The sequence below is a fragment of the Seriola lalandi genome, unplaced genomic scaffold (genome assembly GCF_002814215.2).
Source record: "Seriola lalandi dorsalis isolate HSWRI2012SDOR001 ecotype SW California unplaced genomic scaffold, Sedor1 jcf7180002054692, whole genome shotgun sequence".
NCBI lineage: Eukaryota > Metazoa > Chordata > Actinopteri > Carangiformes > Carangidae > Seriola > Seriola lalandi.
Window position 1 is genome coordinate 550,609 of NW_019525245.1, and position 18,250 is coordinate 568,858.

Genomic DNA, 18,250 nt, shown 5'->3' on the forward strand with positions numbered 1-18,250 from the left:
CATTTATAACCAAACATTTGTTTCTAGCTTTCTTCAGTGGTTTAAAGCAGGTGGGCTCATTCAGAAAAAGGTGCTGTCACATGTTTTTATGCATCAATCAGATTTAGCAACTTTTGAATCAAAATCTGATGAAAGTTGTTTCTTATGTTGGACATGCATACAGTCCTGGTGAAGCAGATCAGCTGAGTGTTAAATATTAACTATTTTTCCCCCAAACTTGAACTTATTGTTTTCTATGAAGCCATGGATATTTATTGCTGTGGAGAAACAATATTTACAATAAGTTTTAAGGGACTTTGACATCACTTCCGAGTTGAAGTCGCCTTCTCATCATCTTAACATTTCTGAAGTCAGGACCAGTGGGCTAGCGAGGGGTACTATGGCAGCGACGTGGCGTCTGTGCAGCAGGCTTGAGCAGGGCACGTCTGCTTCTAGCAGGCTCCAGCATGGAGCAGCGGAGCCGGTGTGGATCAGAAGCTGCACAGCACCGCCCCCAAGCGTCTCTGCAGAGCGCCGCTTCCGCTTCCCACCCACGGCAGCCTGATGGGATGCGAGCGGAATGTATGAGGCGGGCTCTTCAGGGAGACCCAGGTGTTGGGACAACGTCCACGGACTGCTAGTCCTTATCGCTACAGTACTATAACACATCAGCATTACTTGGTGCTAAGCCATTTTGGACTGAGAGGTCGACGGGCATACTGTGCAGCTCGGCCTCTCTCTCTCTCTCTTTCTCCCTTTCTATCTGCTGTGTGTAGAAGAAGCATACACGGAAGTTGTTGGATGGCAGCTCTTTTCCAGAAGTTCACAATGAAGACCAGCGTTTTTCTGCTCCTGCTCGCAGCTTTCACCTGTGGACTCGCACAGGGAGAAGAAAATGCAGCCGAGGAGCTGCAGGTGGAGACCTTGGTGAGTGGGACACATGTGTAACAGTCATACTGCAGTAAAACAGCGGCTCTAATACATTAACACGCAATGATAAATACATGCAACAGTGTTAACAGTCAACTCTTCTGACCCAAGGTGAAACCCGAAACTTGCTCTGTACTTTCCACAATGGGAGACACGCTGCAAATCCACTACACGGTAAGACAAATAAACAGCAACTTATTCATTGTCAACTACACGAGTTAAACAATCCAGCCCGGTGCGCGTGCGTCGGATAAAGATCTGTAGATCTGAAGGGCCCAGCTGATGACGAATGCAGTTGTTGTCAATGTGGCACCGTCTGAATAAAGCATGTGCACACCGCTGATTATGCATTTACACACTGACAGTGGATTTGAATGATAAACAGACCTGCGGTCAGCAGCTGGGAGAGACGGTCCTCTTTGACTATGGGACAGATAGTGAGTATTTTAGTGTGTATATGCGTGTGTGGTTCATATGGTTAAATGTAACGTGTGAATAGGTCGATTCGGCTTTTACTATGGAGTGATGGGGCGGTGCAACACGTCAGCAGTAACAGCACTGTGTGTCAGTGGGCAGCACTTCGTCCATGCATTATACTGGAGGCTCTGTGGTTTCCAGTTTCCACACACGCGCGTTGATCTTCAGGAGTTTCAAAACTCAGTGTTTGATGATATGAATTTCAATAACAAAATGTGTAATGACAGGTAATTTGCACATTTGCTGCCATATCATACACAGTTAGTTCCAACATGTGCTTCATTATTACACTGGAGACACGGAGCTCATCATCTGATTTTCCCCAAAAATACTTTTGAAAAACACAAAAGGTCATTTAATAAAACGTATGGAAACATTCTGTAGGCTACTGAAACTTTTTCCTGAACCCCGAAAGACTCTACTAACCATCTGGTTGAAAGAATAATGTGTATTGCGCCATAAAAAAAGAGTTAGTTAATTAAATACAAAATAACATTAATATAATATTAACACGTTAATATTTTGCTTGTGTTTTACAAAAAGCACATAGAAATAGAACATTTTCTGTCCTGATACCTGGAGAGGAAATACAGTCCCAACCTGAAAAAACCTTTTCCTTGAAGATTTATGAAATACCTTAGGAACAGCTGTAAGGACGAAAAAAAAACTTCAGGTATTTCGGTATTTTCCGGAAAATCTGATGCTTAGTTGTGTAACTCGAAAGTAATCATATACACAGAGGCACAGACTGTGGCTAAAGCATATAGCACACAGTATGAACAAAACACATACAAAGTAATATTTACACTAGGTCCCTTTTAGTCACCTTGGCAACAACTAGTCTTCCTGGGGTCCATAGTAAAAAATACACAATATAATCAACAAATGCTTACACATATACTACATACAGTACATAATACACACAGCTGCAATATCACCATTATACCAACATAATAAAACAACAGAACCCAATTAAATTTCCAACTGAATATTACATAGAATGTGAGAAGGGAATAAACAAATTTAATGAAACCTAACCTGATCTAAATGTAAATGGACTTGATTGTCTCAATCACCTAACTTACCACAGATGCTGGGACTGTCTCTGTCTCTGGGCAGCAGCTTGGCCTTTCCATTGCACATGTCACTAATAAAGCATCTACTAAGAGTCCAGTTAGACTCAGAGTGGTTTATAAACAAATCTCAACAGATTTAGGAACAGTTAACACTTTAATTAATGACACAGATGAGACAAACTCTGATTGCTAAATTTATGTAGAAGCTGCCCATCTTTCAACGCTGTGGCTTACATTATCAAACGCAGAATTACTGTATGATAAAAATTCATTCATTCAGCTCTAGCCAATAGTGCATCTATGTATATAGTTTCTAATATAAAAGATGAAATATTTCAATTATTTTATATCCACCTTATTTTTATTTCCTATTTTGAGTATACACATGTTTAAACACACATTTGTTTTTTAAATTGTTTTATCAAAAGTGCAAAACTATAGATGTTCAAAATGTTTTGGAACAGCACTGTTGAAAAGTAAAAGTAAACACATGTCAAAACCACAATATTTTTTGCTTTCTTTAAGTAATAAATAAATAAAATTAAGTCAAATTCACTTCTTAAAAGCATGCACCAAATACACAAAGAACTCAAAAATTAACAGATTTAAACTAACTGAGCTGAAATATATCTTTGAGTGGCTTTTCATTTATGTCATTGTCTCATATTTCTCAATCTATGTTTCATTGTTCAGGGTAAACTGATGGATGGAAAGGTGATCGACTCATCACTGTCCCGGGACCCTCTTGTTGTTGAGCTGGGGAAGAGGACAGTTATTGCTGGTAAATGAACAAATAATAGTTTTGTCAAGGCTGTGTTGCTCAGTCAGTAACAAACTGGGTTACATTTGAGAGATAACTGCAGCCTGTTGTGTGGCGGAGAATGTGCCTGCTTTGCTGATTTGCTGATTTTCTCTGTGTGATTTTCTTATCAGGACTGGAACAAAGCTTGGTTGGCGTGTGTGAAGGGTAAGCGAAAAGTAAAGGTCCATTGAGAGGAGAAAGCTTAGCAATGGATTCAGTTTAAAAAAAAAAAAACAAAGTTAATGGTTTTGTGATAGAATCTGAGAAACGGCTCCTCGGTAACGGCGTTTTGTGTTTCTCATTCTCTCATTCAGGCAAAAAATCAAAGCCACTATTCCCTCTCACCTTGCATATGGAAAAAAGGGTTACCTTCCTACGATTCCAGGTACTGAGCACACGAATTAACACACACTGAGAGACACCAGAGGTTGACTGAGGATTTGAGAAACTGCACCACTACACATACAACACAGCAGTGTTAATAAGAATATCTTCATGTACATATGTGTAATGTTATGGCACACATATGCAGACGCCTACAGAAAAATCAAATTGATGTTGAATGCTGCAGTATAGTCACCGTTCTGTACATACTGGAGACAAATTTTGCGCTTCAATGTGCAGCTCTACACAGCTAAGTATGATCACATATATTTAACATTAGCACAATCACATTGAACATTTGTTTTTAGGATGAGGCTGATATTCAAATTTTTAAATGTGGGGAATACAAAGTACAAGTACAAAGTTTCATGTTTTTAGTGATTTCCTTAAACAGCTGCAGTTTTTAGTGTAATTGTTGGGGACTACTTTCAGCTGTGAATTAATACACAATAGTGAGTAATTACATCAGCGGGATGGTGTATGTGAGGATGAATCAAAATTATTTAAAAAAAAAAAAAAGAAATGAATAAACCGTTAAGTGTTTTCAATAGTTTTTTTAATCTTTTTATAGGATTTTTTTCTTGTTGTAAATAGTATTTATTTACAACAAGAAAAAGATAAAAAATTAAATATATGTTGGTTACCCTTTTTCTTTTTTAGATGTCATGTAATATTATATATTTTAAAATAACAAAAAATACTACCAAGCATTTCGCTTCATGTTGTACGTGTGTAACTGTGTATTTTTACAAAACAATGAATCTAACCTTGATCTGTCCAAGGTGATGCTGCTCTTGAGTTCGAGGTGGAGGTGATTTCTCTAACACAGCAAACACCGTGGCAGAAAATGGTCAACGACGTGTTCCCCCTCGTGTGTTTGGCCCTGGTCCCCACTCTGCTCGGCATGGTGGGACTTTACCTTTACAAAAAGGCCAACTCCCAGAAGCCTAGCAAAAAGAAGGCAAAGGATAAGAAGATCAAGAAGAAATAAGGACAAGGCACAGAACTATTTAAATAAACATTTTTTAATTGTATTTTTTTCTTCTTTGTGTTCATTTAGTACTAATACTTGCTTTTAATAGATATACTAAGACCTGGAATTACTGTCTTCTGATAATACAACTGTTAACTTTTGAGGTCAGTGTTTAGGATATGTGTTGTACCATTAACAGCTTCACTAACAGTGGCATTTCTCAGCACTAACAGAGAAATTGCAGATTCATGAAGTTTAAGAGCTTGAAGCTGGTGTTTCCTGTGTCAGATTGTGTATTACCAGAAGCAGTAGCTGCCAAAAACCCAATAAATCTGTACAAGTCATCACCACAAGCAGAGAGATTAGACTTAATCATTTAACAAGTGTGTTTTACTCCTCTCTGCTCCTTTGGAAGGTGGCTCGAAACCAGAGATGATATGATCAACAGCAAAAAGAGTTTTTTACAAGGCGAGAGGACATTTTGTTAAAGTGTGAGGACACAAATGTGAGAACAGCCTTCAGAATGAATTAACATGATGCAACAGCTCACGTGACCCTTCTTAAGTGTGTTGTTCTTCAGGTGTTTTGTATGAGAATCTACTGAATAGCATTTTGTGTCAGGTAAAGGGCAGATAATTTAGAAAGAGTGCCACTGTATAGCCTTATGTAATAGGCTACTGACTACCTAAAAGGTGACACGTCGCTAAGAGGAGATGGAGCATCATCTGAGGAATTTATCTAAATAAATACCTTCTTTTTGAGGAAGACCAACAGCAGACACTAAAAACAACTGAATGAATAACTTGTAATACACCTGCTTATCTTGCAACTCTTTCATCTCTATGACACACTGCATCTCTTTCTTGGTCTAGCTTAAGAGGAGAGGGAGATGTTTGTTACTTATTTTAGAGGAGATGGAAAAAAATTGGCCCCATTTGTACAAATCGTTTGTTAAATGAAAAATCTCTGAAAAATCCGAATAGTTCCTCCCTGCTGTCTCTAATGGCTTCACTGTCAATTTGGCTGTAGAGATGTTAAAAATCACATCCTCCAAATAGATATACAGCAACAGAAACTCATCATCAACACAGCACAGTCCCATTGTTAGACCTGATAAGTGTAAAACACTTATATACATGTGTAGTCTGTAGAGGGCCGGTTTTTCTTCTGTTTCTACTCTAGCCAAGTATTTCCAGTAGAATTCAAACCATGGGTGAAAAAAAAACATGACATTTTCACATTTTGGTAAAAATCATATGGCCAATAAAACCAAGAGAACAAAGTAGGCTGATTAATTTCACATTCAAGGTCACATATTAACATAACATTTTTTGCAAAAAAATATTGGTATTTTAATTCATTGTATCCTGTCGATGTTAGTAAAAGAATTGAAGAACATAGGTGTACTTGTTTTATACACGGCGTTGCTCGACGGCACTGCCCTTCTCTGCATTATCACAGTAATGGACAGCTCCGCTCGCTCCGGTGACGTTTGGATAGAAATATATGTACACTGATATCCCTCCGCGAATACAAGTTTGTTAATGTTGTTTTCCGCAGTTATTTGTATGTAGTTATTTTTTAATTTTAACTGTAAACCAAACACAAAATATTTTAGATAATAAAAATAAAACATAACATCGATTAGCTAGCCTTCTTAATATAAATATTTAGAGGGCGGAGCGGATTGCACTACTTCTCGCGGTACAACCTCTTCCGGTCCTCTTTCCAGCTTCCCGTGCAACATGGTGAGTGTCTTTCAGTGGCGGCCGTATGGCAAAACCGAAATAAATTGATGTTTTATTCGAACAGTCATACTTTATCGTATCTTTTTAGGTACTATAAACAAACTACTCAACACGGTGTGGGGAATCGGTGTTAGATGTTGGTCAAATTGATTAAAAAATGAGTCTGGGCCTAACGCTAGCTGTTAGCAGGCTAGCCGTTTTGTGCATGTGTTCCTGTGAACCAGAATAACGCCGCTGTTGAAGTGCGGTCAAATACATTGGGGAAAATATGGGTTAAAATACATGTGTTGCTCTTTCGTCGTGTCCTCCAATACGTAAAGTAAAATACGAAACGTGAAAGTACACATTTAACAGTAGCCTCGAAACACCGCAGCCAATCCATGCGTTTGACGATCCACTGTGTGTTGAGTCTTGCCTGCAGTACAAGAGACGCAAAGTAATGGCCTGTGTTCACCTAACAAAATACTGATACAACGTGTTGTAAAGTGAGTTTATACCGTCATGGCATAGACACTCTAATTATGGCTAATTGGGCTGTTTGAGCGTGAGCTTACGTGTGTATCTTTATTCCTCAATTTCTGCAAATGGTGGAAGCGCGTTATTGAAAATTTAAATTTACAGTCGTTCATGTCTAAATTAAGTTTTTTCAAAATTGTAGAAAAATTAAACTTCAGGCTAGTGGCTACAGCTGCAATGATTAGTTGACATTAAAATAGAAGCATTTTTACAATCATTAAATTTTACAAAAATGTAAATGAAGATGTTTGGCTTTTCAGATAAAAATCATAAAACTAAATGTCTTTGGGGTTTGGACTATTGGCCATTTGAAGGTGTCATCTTGGACTCTTAGAAACTGGGATAGGCAGTTATAATTGTCACCATTGCCTGGCAGCTGGACAGATTAACTAATTAAAATAATTAATAGCTGTAACCCTACTTTTGCCAATGTTCTAATGTTTTTGGTATGTATTGTAACTCCATGCCTTTCTTTTAATAGCTAATATCTGATAATTTTTCTGCGAACCACTTTTCCTCTAACAAAAGATACTGAACTTAGGTTGTATAAGCACAATCAGATCACATTTGCTTTAGGTGCTTTATAGTTTTTGATATTTAACGATCACTTGATAAATTTCTAGGCTGTTATGTAAAATGCACTATGCACTAACTGTGGCCTCTGTTTTACAGACTAAGAAGAGGAGGAATAACGGTCGTGCCAAGAAGGGCCGTGGGCACGTGCAGCCCATCCGCTGCACCAACTGTGCCCGTTGTGTCCCCAAGGACAAGGCCATCAAGAAATTTGTCATCAGGAACATAGTGGAGGCTGCCGCCGTAAGAGACATATCAGAGGCCAGTGTCTTTGACTGTGAGTGTATTTTTGCTTTGTTTTTTTTTTCATTTCACACATCATGAAACTCTTAGTATATTTTTTTTGTCAGCATGTCCTCATCTGTACTCGTCTCCTGTGTCCGCTTTGCAGCTTATGTTCTGCCCAAGCTCTATGTGAAGCTGCACTACTGTGTCAGCTGTGCCATCCACAGTAAAGTGGTGAGGAACCGCTCCTGTGAGGCCAGGAAAGACCGCACCCCACCACCCAGGTTCAGACCCACGGTGAGCACCATCCAGAACACTGCCCTGAATGTTTACTGAAGTCTTGTGCTGCTGGATAATTGGACTAGTCATAGCAGGAAAAGAACAAGTGAAACCAATAATGTTAATGATTATGTTAATTTGAAACAAGCAAGTATGCACTATATTGGAGCACCAGGTCTCATATGCCCAACTTAATGTAATTGGTTACACCTGTGTTTGACAATCAATAAGTCACATGGCTCTAAAACTGTCTTTTCTCTTTCACAGGCTGGTGCACCAAGAGCTAATCCAAAGCCTATGTGAAGCAGGTTTTGAAGATGCTGTACACCTGAGGAATAAAGTCAAAAATCCTTTGAAAAAGTTGAAAGTGTGAAGCTCATTATTCTTAACTGACTGTGTGCTGTGTAAATGTAGGAGAAGACAGGCCTGTCAAGTATTTTATTTGGAATAGACTTTTACAGTACAAAACTTACAGTAGTTTAAGATCAAATTACGCAAAAGCATAATTACATATGATACATTTGAAAAGGCTCTGCAGTTATTTAAAGCGATATCAGACCATTTATAGGGGGGGGGGGTTAAAGAGTAAAACTCAAGGGAACAAATAGTGCAACAAGGAAAACATTTGAACACAAAATACCACAAAACTAGTTAGTTTCTTTTCTTAAGTATAGTCTTGTATGGGAGTGGACAGTCTATTTGGTTGTCCTTAAGAATACAACAGAAAGGTGACTGGGGTGTTGGTTGAGGAGCAAACAGCATTGGTACCACATGCATCAGATTTAGAAGCACATTACTGCCCAGTGTAGCACAGAAATAAAAATAAATGTCCAAACTCAGCCTGTGAAGACAAAAGGGGCTTTGAGATGGTGAATGTGCACCTGCTTTGATGAAGAACTTACATAAACTGGGGTGCCACGCCTTCTTTAATATACTGTCACTCTAAAGGTCAATATAATGGTGGTTGGTTTAGGTGTACAAGATATTTTACACAATTAATTAATCTAAAGTAATTTCTTTGGCTTCTAGCTGCCAGCATTGCCAAACTTGTTCTGATGGATCTATGATCATCAGTTGTAAAATTGGCCACTGATCACTTGTTGGTTTAGGTGTGCTCTACACCGTTGGTGAAAAAAAATTTAAAGATGACCAAAATAATGTGGAGCCTTTTGTAACGTGCAGCACTTGCACCACAGGATCAACAAAATAAGTTTCGCACTTAAAATTTGAGAATTTAAACTGTTGAGGAAAATGCAGAAAAGACCTCAGGCCAAAGGCACAATAGCAAAGTCTACTACACACAAATCACACCAACTGGAGAAGAATCACACCTGGGCCTTTATTTTTTTTGAGATAAGTTGTTGCCTAAATCAGAATATACAATGTAAAGCAGGGCCTAAGATGTAATTGGATAAAAATATTTCCTTGCTCATGCAAACTGATGTGACAATTTCAGTGATTTGTAATGACAACTTTGGTGTCAAATCATTTACATTTAAGTCACACTAAATGTCTAGATCAGGTTGCAGAAAACTACATTTCAAGAGTCTGATTAGTTTACAAACCAACTACTGTCCTAACATGACTTAACAGTCTTTATTCTTCTATTAAGGGAAGATAATCTGATTTTTAAATTAAATTATTACTTTGGAAAAAACGTTTTTAACCACCTGTTTAAGTTTGTGTGTTTCTATATTGGTGACAAGATCACCACATTGCATTGTGCCAACAACAGATGTTCTCTTACATCTCATACAGCAATGTATAACAAAGCCAACTTTCTAATTATCCCTCAAATAAATGTATTTCCACTCAAGAACTTGGAAAAAAAGGGAACCGAGGTATGAAAAGAAAATATTTTATCTTGTAGCTTCTGCATAATTTATACTGTATGTACAAATTAATTTACTTGAATTTTTCTTTTTGTCACTTCCCTTAATAGGGAAAAGTGCTTAACAGTGGGAAGTACTGGTTCTTTGGCTCAGCCACGAGGGAACCATTATTTGGTGCTATACAGAACCACACTCAGTCTAAAAATAATATGAAAACCAAGTAATTTATTATTCCCTGTTGTAAAAACTATATTTTGGAGTTTGCACATTTAGACCACTACTTATAGTGTGAGAATCCATACAAGATTAAATTTAATACATGACAGAACTAAGGAACTGTTCCCAGAGCTAAAATGTCCATTTAGAGCCTTTAGTAGTTCAGTTGCTTCTGTTTAGACTGCAAAAGACTTGTGAAAAGCAACATTTATTTAAGCTGAAAAGATCTACCCTTTATTAAATAATGTCAAAATATCAGTTCTGATAAACACATATGGGATAAATTTAGTTCCATAAGCCATTTTGTGTGCAATTTAAAAGTTAATGGGCTCAAGTCAACTGATCATTTTTACCATTTTCTTCAGGTTTTTTGGATAGCAGTGCATACATGAATCGTTAAGTCTGTCCAAAACTCTCATGAGGCCATTTATAATGGCGTACATAGAGATCAATCTCACGAAAAGTGGCTAAAACAAATATCTCTGTTGTTTTAACATGTAAACAGACTGACTGAATCAGAATCATGAGCTGACGGTGTTCTTTGAACTGACACATTTCTCCTGACATATATTTAGTTTCTGCACAATTTTACCAAGAAAGCATAATTCATTATTAACCATAACTGATAGAACTGATTGTGAAATAAACACTTGTCTCACTCTAATGTCACAACAGTTCCTGGTGACTGTGGACTGAAAGTGTTCAAAGAAAAAGCAAATAAAACATCTTTTGGATTTAACCTGTGAGGACGGTAGTAAACTGTCGCTGTACACTGCACTCATTCATGTCATAGCAGCATGTGCCAAATGCCATGCACATATAGTCTTTGATAAAGTAGCAGAATTGTTTTTTTTTTTAACACTTTAACATAAATCAACCATATCTGAATAGGATAAATAGATATTGTGCAAAGCCATAAGCCAGATACTTAAGTGTCTGGAAAACAACTTGAGTGCTTAATCATTTTATAACTCATGATCTCTAACATCACCCACAATGATCACTTTCAAGATGTGATGCAGTAGCTCATGTACTTCAGTCTGGTCAACAAGGTGTGATCAGGGTGAAGAAAGGCACAATACAATGAGATAACACCAAAATCAGGTTTAAATATAGCATAAAGTGTTAGTGTTGGTTTGCAGTTTGATGGGGTGATGAAAGGGAAAATGTTGCGGACTTGTAGAGACCCTAACCTCTTCAGTAATCTCTAAAATTGTGGCAGTGATACTCGTACTCCTTTCCTAGTGAGAAAAACATTCCATCAGTTTTTCTCACATTTGAGAGAAATGTGCAGGTCATTAATGTATTCTACAAAATAGTTTAATATAATCATAGTATTCTGGCAGGTATCAGTGCAACAAAAGCAGTCATAGAAAAGAAAAACAAACATTTCATACATAGTCCCACTCAGCATTCACACAAATAAAGGCCTTCATTTTTCACTTACTTATTCAATTTACTTCCAAAAAACACAGGGTCTCTCATGTTTTCACTCTCTCTCTCACACATACACTCAGATCTGTCAACCAAACCCCCATTAAAAACGAAAGTGCATTTCTAATTCACGGACAACTCCTCAAACACAACTATTCAACTTGGACCTGGTTTTTGAGTTTGGTCTGCACTTCGCATTTTAAGAAACAATCAATTGTACACAGTCAACCCAAAGATGGTAAAAGCTTTGCAAAATGTAACATTTGTTAGGGAATCATGAAAAACATTACAACAAGGCATTAAAAACTCTACAGATTCCATTGGAAGCGAGCCTTCTTCATTCTTCACATTAATTTTTTTTTTTTTTTTACATTATTTCTGTTAAAGTGCACGAGAGGGGCAAGTTTTTATGCTATGGACTAAAGTCAGAATGGTCTACTATAATTTGTGCATCAGGTTTGAATCCTGAATTTTGGAGCAAGGCACATCTGTGGATGAAAAAGTGATTTGGCTCTTCATCTATTTTAGAATACATTTAATTCAAAGTGCATTTTAAATAGATTTGTTGTTCCAAGTGCATTAAAAATAATAAGGATTACGATTATACGTACTGTACCAATGCCTCTTTGAAATATTTGTGTCAGGTTAACATCATCAGTGTCCCCTTTAGCTTGTATGCAGACCAAACCCATCCAGGTCCTTGTCTCAGTGTAAAAATAGCTATAGGTGTAGCAGGTTGTCCACGCTTTACCCTCAGTCAAGGATGTGCTCTCCGCGGACAATGTGTGAAGAAAATTCATAGCGGTCCTGACTTCGGTGGCCACAGATGTTACACTCAAAAGGCTGGCGAAAACCATGGCAGCCCATGTGAATGGTAAACATGACATGGTCCAGGAAAAGTACACGGCAGTGCTCGCAACGGAAAGAACGCACAGCCCGCCCCTCCCCGTCTACAACCCTAAAAGCCTCCCTCGAAGTGGAGGAGGGTGCGGTAGGTGAGCTGGGAGTTGGAGCGAGGGCAGGAGGAGGGGGGGCTGAGTGGCCTCCATCCTCTCTTTCCACCTCCCTTTCTTTGGCGTGGCTGGGGCTGTGTCTGTCCCGGCTCCTGTGATGTGCAATGGGAGGAGGCACTGGGTTATGGTTGTTGGAGTGGACAAGATGATGGCCATTGTTACTGTGCAGGCTTGGAGTCAGAGCAGTACTGTTGCATGGCTCATCCGGCATGCTCTCTGTGTCTGTAGAGTCCTGGCAACCATTGCTAGGTGAGGGCACATGACTTCGACCGACAGGCAGGTCTTCATGACCCTCTGCTGCCTCCCTTCCCCCTACACCCACAGCTCCCAGCCCAGTTCCTGTCCCTGTACAATCCAGCCTCGGGCCTAGAGCAATGGGGGTGTGAGAGGAGCTGTGGATCGGCCTGAGTTCCGACAGACATGAAGGGTGAGTGGTGGGAAGGTGTAGAGGTCTCAGTGTGTCTGATACCCCTGCTCCATTACCTGCTATGCCTGTGTACTCTCCTCCCAGACCAGTAAAGTGCGGGGCTTCAAGGTCCCCTGCGTGCATCTCCCCATCTCTATCCAAACCAGCACTGAACTCATAAGGTGCATCTCCAAGGTTGAGGCGTATGTGCTTCTGTCCTACAATTGAGAGAGACAAACTTACGATATTATACAATGGAAGTCTGTGGAAGATGTCACAACACCATTTTCCCAAAAAAATCTTTGGAAAGCTTGCATAGATAAATAAACCGCCTGCCAGTTTTTTAGATCCATTCTGAATAGCATAATGACGCCGGTAGTTATGTTGAGTTTCCAAAACTAAAAATGGATCTATTTATTTTAAGTCAAATGACTGGAGTGTAGTCCTGAAGCTATGGGTGAATCAGATGCGTCCAAACCAAACAATTGTTGGTAAGCTATGACAAATCATACAACTTGAATAAAACAAATGTGAATAAAATCCTGAAAGCTGGTGGTCACATCATTAGGACAAAAAGATCAGTCCTAATGCACGTGGTATCCAAATCAAGCAATGAATGCTGCTTTTAAAGTTTCCTGCACCCGTCCACACTGAGACCAAATGCTCACCTACAAATTTTTGTGGTGTGGATCTCTTGCGTTTGGTGATGCTGTTGGCGAGCCGATCGATAAATGCCATCTTGTCTGAGGAGGGTTGCAGTAGAGAGTCTGGTATAAACTCTAGCTCTCTCATCTCCTCTCCTGCACAGAGTACAAACAAACTGTGATGTTATTTTTGGGGTTTTCTTATTACTCAGACAGCATTTATCCCAAATGTTTAAGTTGTATGCTGGTTTTCATTAGAATTTAAACCACGTTTTGGATATAAAGTAAAAGTGACTATAAGTGGGGGATTCTGTTCATTACTTTGTTAGGGAGGTAGACTACATTTCTACATTAGATGCTTCTTACAATCCCTTTCGAGACTGATATTTGCAACACTATATTATGATTTAGATTCCTGTCTTATCTGAGAAAATGTTGTTTACTTCTGATATGTCATGTCGATTAATGTCATAAAACACATACCTGGAGTCTGTGCACTGGATGGCTGCTGTGACTCCAGACTCTGCAAGTAGCTGTGGCAACGCTCACGGTGCTCCTCCAGGGTACTCTGCTGTTTGTAACTACGGCCACAATAACTGCACTTATAGGGCTTCCCTACAGTTGGAGAGGACACTGGGGAGAAAGGAATATAGCATTATTATTGTCTAAACATGTCTACTATTTTAATTAAAACAGTCACTCGCTAAGCTTGAATCTGTCCTCTACCTGCATGAGTGCGAAGGTGGCCAGTAAGTGCATCTCGTCTTCGACAAGCATAGCTGCAGAAGGGACATTTAAAGGGCTTTTCCCCTGAGTGCAACTTGATGTGACGGAGCAGGTTACCCTTTTGAGTGAAGGAGGCGCCACACTGATTACACTGGAATGGTCTCTCACCTGGGAATAATTAAACCTGTAAGTCCAACTTCTCTGTTACATTACAATTATCAGAGCAGGTCTTTCCTGCGATTCATTCTGATTAATGACCAGTTTCAAATACATTTGGCACAAGCAAGATTTTTAGCTCTGCATAATCAACATTTTTTTTCTCAAAAAATGTTTTTTTTTTCTCCCCCATATTTTTTACTCCAATGTAACTATCCATCAATACAGGATAAGTACTTGTGTCAATGGCATACAATACAACAAATTGAAAAAGGTGTCTACAAGACATATCAAAATCTTTTGAATCTATCCAATTTTACTTAACAAAAAGTTTTCTCATGGAAAAGATTTTTGTGAACTAAACTGATCAGTCACCTGTATGGCTGCGTTTGTGCACCATGAGAACATTAGGCCCAATGCAGATCATTCCACAGACGTCACACTTGAGCTTTCCATTTGGCAGCCTGGTGGCTCCAGTTGGCATGGTTTCAGGATTGGTGAGCTCCCTGAAGCCTCCGACAGCCTCTGATCCCTGCTCTGGACCTCCTTCCTCTACTCGCTCCCCTCTTTCATCTTCAGTACTACGACCTGGGTCTTCATCACTGTACAACTCCACTTTAATGGAGTTGGCTAAAGAGATGCAGGAGCAAAAATACAGTAGGCCTTAAATGAGATTGTCAACCAGCATGTAGCCAGAATTAATTGACTTGATAATTAACTTAGTTATTAGAGCAGGGCTGTCTCAGTAAGCTCATCTAAACTTGATATTATTAAGAGTATCCTGAATAACAAAACAATCATAAAGTTTTTGCAAACATTTGACATGTCACAGTGAAAGTGAAATGCAGTTCCATGATATATATTCTGAACTAATAAAGATGAGACATGAAAATAATTAAGATTTTGGGATGTGATTAACCATTGTATAGTCCACTTTGTGGAATTCACACTTTTTTTCCTCACTGACCACTGAGCGAGCGAGTAGGAGAGGTCTCCTTGCTGTTTGGAGTGCTCACTGTTGGACCTCCAAGGGCCCCAGAAAACTCTCTTTCCATTGAAGAGTCTCCACTAGCTGCAACGAAAGAGAAAACAAGCAAGATCTGTCATTTAACCACGTCAGCCTTTGAAGGTAAGTATATTTGTGATAGATGTGATGTGATAGAGTCCCACCTGATATGTAAGACCGGCCATTGCAGTCATCAACATCCATACTAGTTCAAGCAGAATACTGAAATAACAGTTAATGGAGGTTAAGATCAAACTCAGTTCACACATCACACATTCACTCGTGCACCGATTCAATTAGTCATAACTTAACATAATCACATTTGTAGAAACCTTTAAAATAACAGGAGAACATACAGTAGTTATAGGTGCAGGTCCAATTTGACAACACATTATGAAATGAAAGTGCTGATGTATTTCTAAATTGAGAAATGATTTACAAGTTTAATTACATTAGAAAATTCAAAAAAACAACAAAAAAAGTAAAGAAAAAAGGATAACACTAACAGTTAGCTGGAATGTTAGCTAACTACCGTTAACTTATCGATGCAATTTCAGTAAGGCCATATATTTTTAACTGCACCAACATTTAAGCGTAACATTAGCCCACTAACCATAAATGTGCTGAAGATTAGCCAACGTGGGTTAACTAATTGTACCATAAAATAATTAACTAGGAGCTAAGTTAGCGCCAACTTTAACCTTAGCTGCTACAGATCAGCTGATTGACTCAGTAATAAATAGGTTGACTCATGACAACACTGACAAAGTAACTTAACGATAAGCTAATCGAACAATAGGCGCATCCGAGACAAATGAGTCTGAAAACCAGGTCGTAGTACAGAAAGACAGCCTTTACATAACGGTGGCGTTGAGATAAAGTTTACGGTCGGCCTTGGCTGCTAACGTTAGCTTACTGCATGTGATGGAAATTACCGTTAGCAATATTAGCTCAACTCAGCACTATAACGTTACAACAGTCTGTCATCCTTGACAGCTTATTAAAAAGCACGGCGCAAAGTTACACCTAAGTACTGTTGGCAATGACGCAAGGTAGATAACAGTAACTTGTGGCTGCGTAACGCTAAACTGGACACTGAAGTCTCTATGACGCCTTGTTGAACGGTAGCATAACAAACCACCATTAGCCTGTACTATCTTAGCTAGCTAGCCACCACAGCCAATGTTTCCTAAACCGTTGCTATGGCACCCACCGCCTCCCAGAGTGCTATGGCTAGCCAGCTAGTGTTTAGCTAGCTGGCTAGTCTGCTCTCCCTGAAGCATTGAAGCTTTGCAACACAACACAGCGGAGACAGGCCATAACAGAAGTACTTTTTACGGTTGCCCGGTTCTCCCAGAAACTGTTGCATTACCTGTCGCTTGCAGGGCCGTTCCAGTGAGATTATTCTGTATTTTCATCAGCCTGTTTATGACGGCAGCATCTCCCGGTAGCGTTTACCTCCAGCTCCAAAGAATTTCCGGTGACATCCCGAGCGTAACTGCCTTTGAGCCAGCAGCAGCGAACGGGCTGACATGAGCTACAAATCTGCATAGAAACTAAGAGAAAATCTGCAAGCAAGACTTATTTATATTGTACCACGCCTTATCTCTCATTGTGATGCTTCACTGTCTGAAAGCTGCCGGCTTCTAATCACATTTCTCAATACTGAACAGAGCACAAAATTGTCTCGAGGTAATAAAGCACAATGCCCTTGTAGTACATCGTACCCTGGGATCTAGGTGTTTGAATAGCTACTTCTGTGACTTTGTTTTTCTTTAGAATAATGTATTGTGTTCAGTCAAAAATATTCTTGGTTATCCTTTGAAATTTTATGATACCAGTGCCAATACAACACCTGGGTTTTGCTACCAAAAGAAGCATATACTACAAACTTATGTATATGACCATTTTAAATAATTTTCAACGCAATAATAGATTATAGATGTATTATTATATTTTCTTAACAAAAATCACCCATACAACTACTTTGCCTCAAATTTTGCAAAAATATAGAAAAAAAAAATCTGATCAAAGAAAAAGTAGGCCTGAGCAAAACTTTTTTTGGTTGTCAGTTTTCAATACTCTGTGCTATTTCAATCGGTACTCAAAAAGTATTGAAGATCCATACCCAACCATAAATGAAAATGACAGACTCAGAACAATATAAAGTTAAGATAGATATTTAACTGTTTCCTGTTCAAGAATGATCTCCACCATATAATATGTCTATGTTCCAAGAGAACACTAGATTATGTTGTTCACTGATTTCAAGGTAAAGTAATAGTTCCTTTACAGAACATATTAGAGTAGGGATCAGACTCGGAGGATTAATTGGAATGAATAGGTGGGAATCAAAGCATGTCACGTCTATAGCAGTATACTGTTTATTTCACAAACAAGATGTAGGTGAATATGTTGACCAGGACACACTAAAGCGGTCACCAGATATGAGTCCAATGTCCTTACCTTTTGAGACATTTTTGCTTGTGACAATCATTTAGGAGGAAGCCATAAAGATTTTTGGAGGATTTTTGAAGGTATTTGACTAGGACATTGTAGAGTTTGTAATGTGCCATATGGTTGAAGAACATTTGTTTTCTTTTTGCCTTCTCACATTTACTTGATTTGGGCAAAGAAACCCAATTCCACACAGTTCCAAGTTTTTATAATTATAATGTCTGAACAGATAGCTCAGGCACCAGGATATTCAGACATGGAAAACATTTTTCAGAGTCCTGATTTAACATAAAGTAATTAAAACAAACTAGTTTAACCAGCTATAACAGTAAAATGCTGCTTCATGTTGATGCATATGCATTAACAATAAATATCATGTATTGGTGCCATTTTTAGAT

General features: G+C 38.8%; 3 protein-coding genes across 7 annotated transcripts; 2 read left to right on the forward strand and 1 right to left on the reverse strand.

The window, feature by feature from the left end:
* Positions 1-543: 543 nt before the first annotated feature.
* On the forward strand, positions 544-4,682 carry fkbp11 (FKBP prolyl isomerase 11). The gene is made up of 6 exons (XM_023423647.2): positions 544-906; positions 1,021-1,083; positions 3,156-3,243; positions 3,396-3,429; positions 3,579-3,649; positions 4,431-4,682. Exons 1-6 carry the CDS (start codon positions 781-783, stop codon positions 4,637-4,639), a joined length of 591 nt encoding a protein of 196 aa, XP_023279415.1. The 5' UTR covers positions 544-780; the 3' UTR covers positions 4,640-4,682.
* Positions 4,683-6,227: 1,545 nt separating this feature from the next.
* LOC111667800 (small ribosomal subunit protein eS26) lies at positions 6,228-8,329 on the forward strand. The gene is made up of 4 exons (XM_023423628.2): positions 6,228-6,369; positions 7,558-7,735; positions 7,850-7,980; positions 8,230-8,329. The coding sequence occupies exons 1-4, from the start codon at positions 6,367-6,369 to the stop codon at positions 8,263-8,265; spliced, it is 348 nt and encodes a 115-aa protein (XP_023279396.1). The 5' UTR covers positions 6,228-6,366; the 3' UTR covers positions 8,266-8,329.
* A 57-nt stretch (positions 8,330-8,386) lies between these two features.
* Positions 8,387-17,068, reverse strand: LOC111667799 (zinc finger protein Eos). 5 transcript variants are annotated; one of them, XM_023423626.2, is made up of 8 exons: positions 16,768-17,068; positions 15,560-15,617; positions 15,357-15,461; positions 14,765-15,019; positions 14,234-14,401; positions 13,991-14,140; positions 13,532-13,663; positions 8,387-13,081 (listed from the first exon to the last, which is right to left on the reverse strand). In XM_023423626.2, the coding sequence occupies exons 2-8, from the start codon at positions 15,597-15,599 to the stop codon at positions 12,198-12,200; spliced, it is 1,734 nt and encodes a 577-aa protein (XP_023279394.1). In that variant the 5' UTR covers positions 15,600-15,617; positions 16,768-17,068; the 3' UTR covers positions 8,387-12,197. The 5 variants fall into 5 exon arrangements, with proteins under 5 accessions (XP_023279394.1, XP_023279393.1, XP_023279391.1 ...); XM_023423625.2 differs by lacking the exon at positions 16,768-17,068 and adding an exon at positions 16,009-16,590; XM_023423623.2 differs by lacking the exon at positions 16,768-17,068 and having other exon boundaries at positions 15,560-16,590.
* Between the last annotated feature and the right edge of the window lie 1,182 nt (positions 17,069-18,250).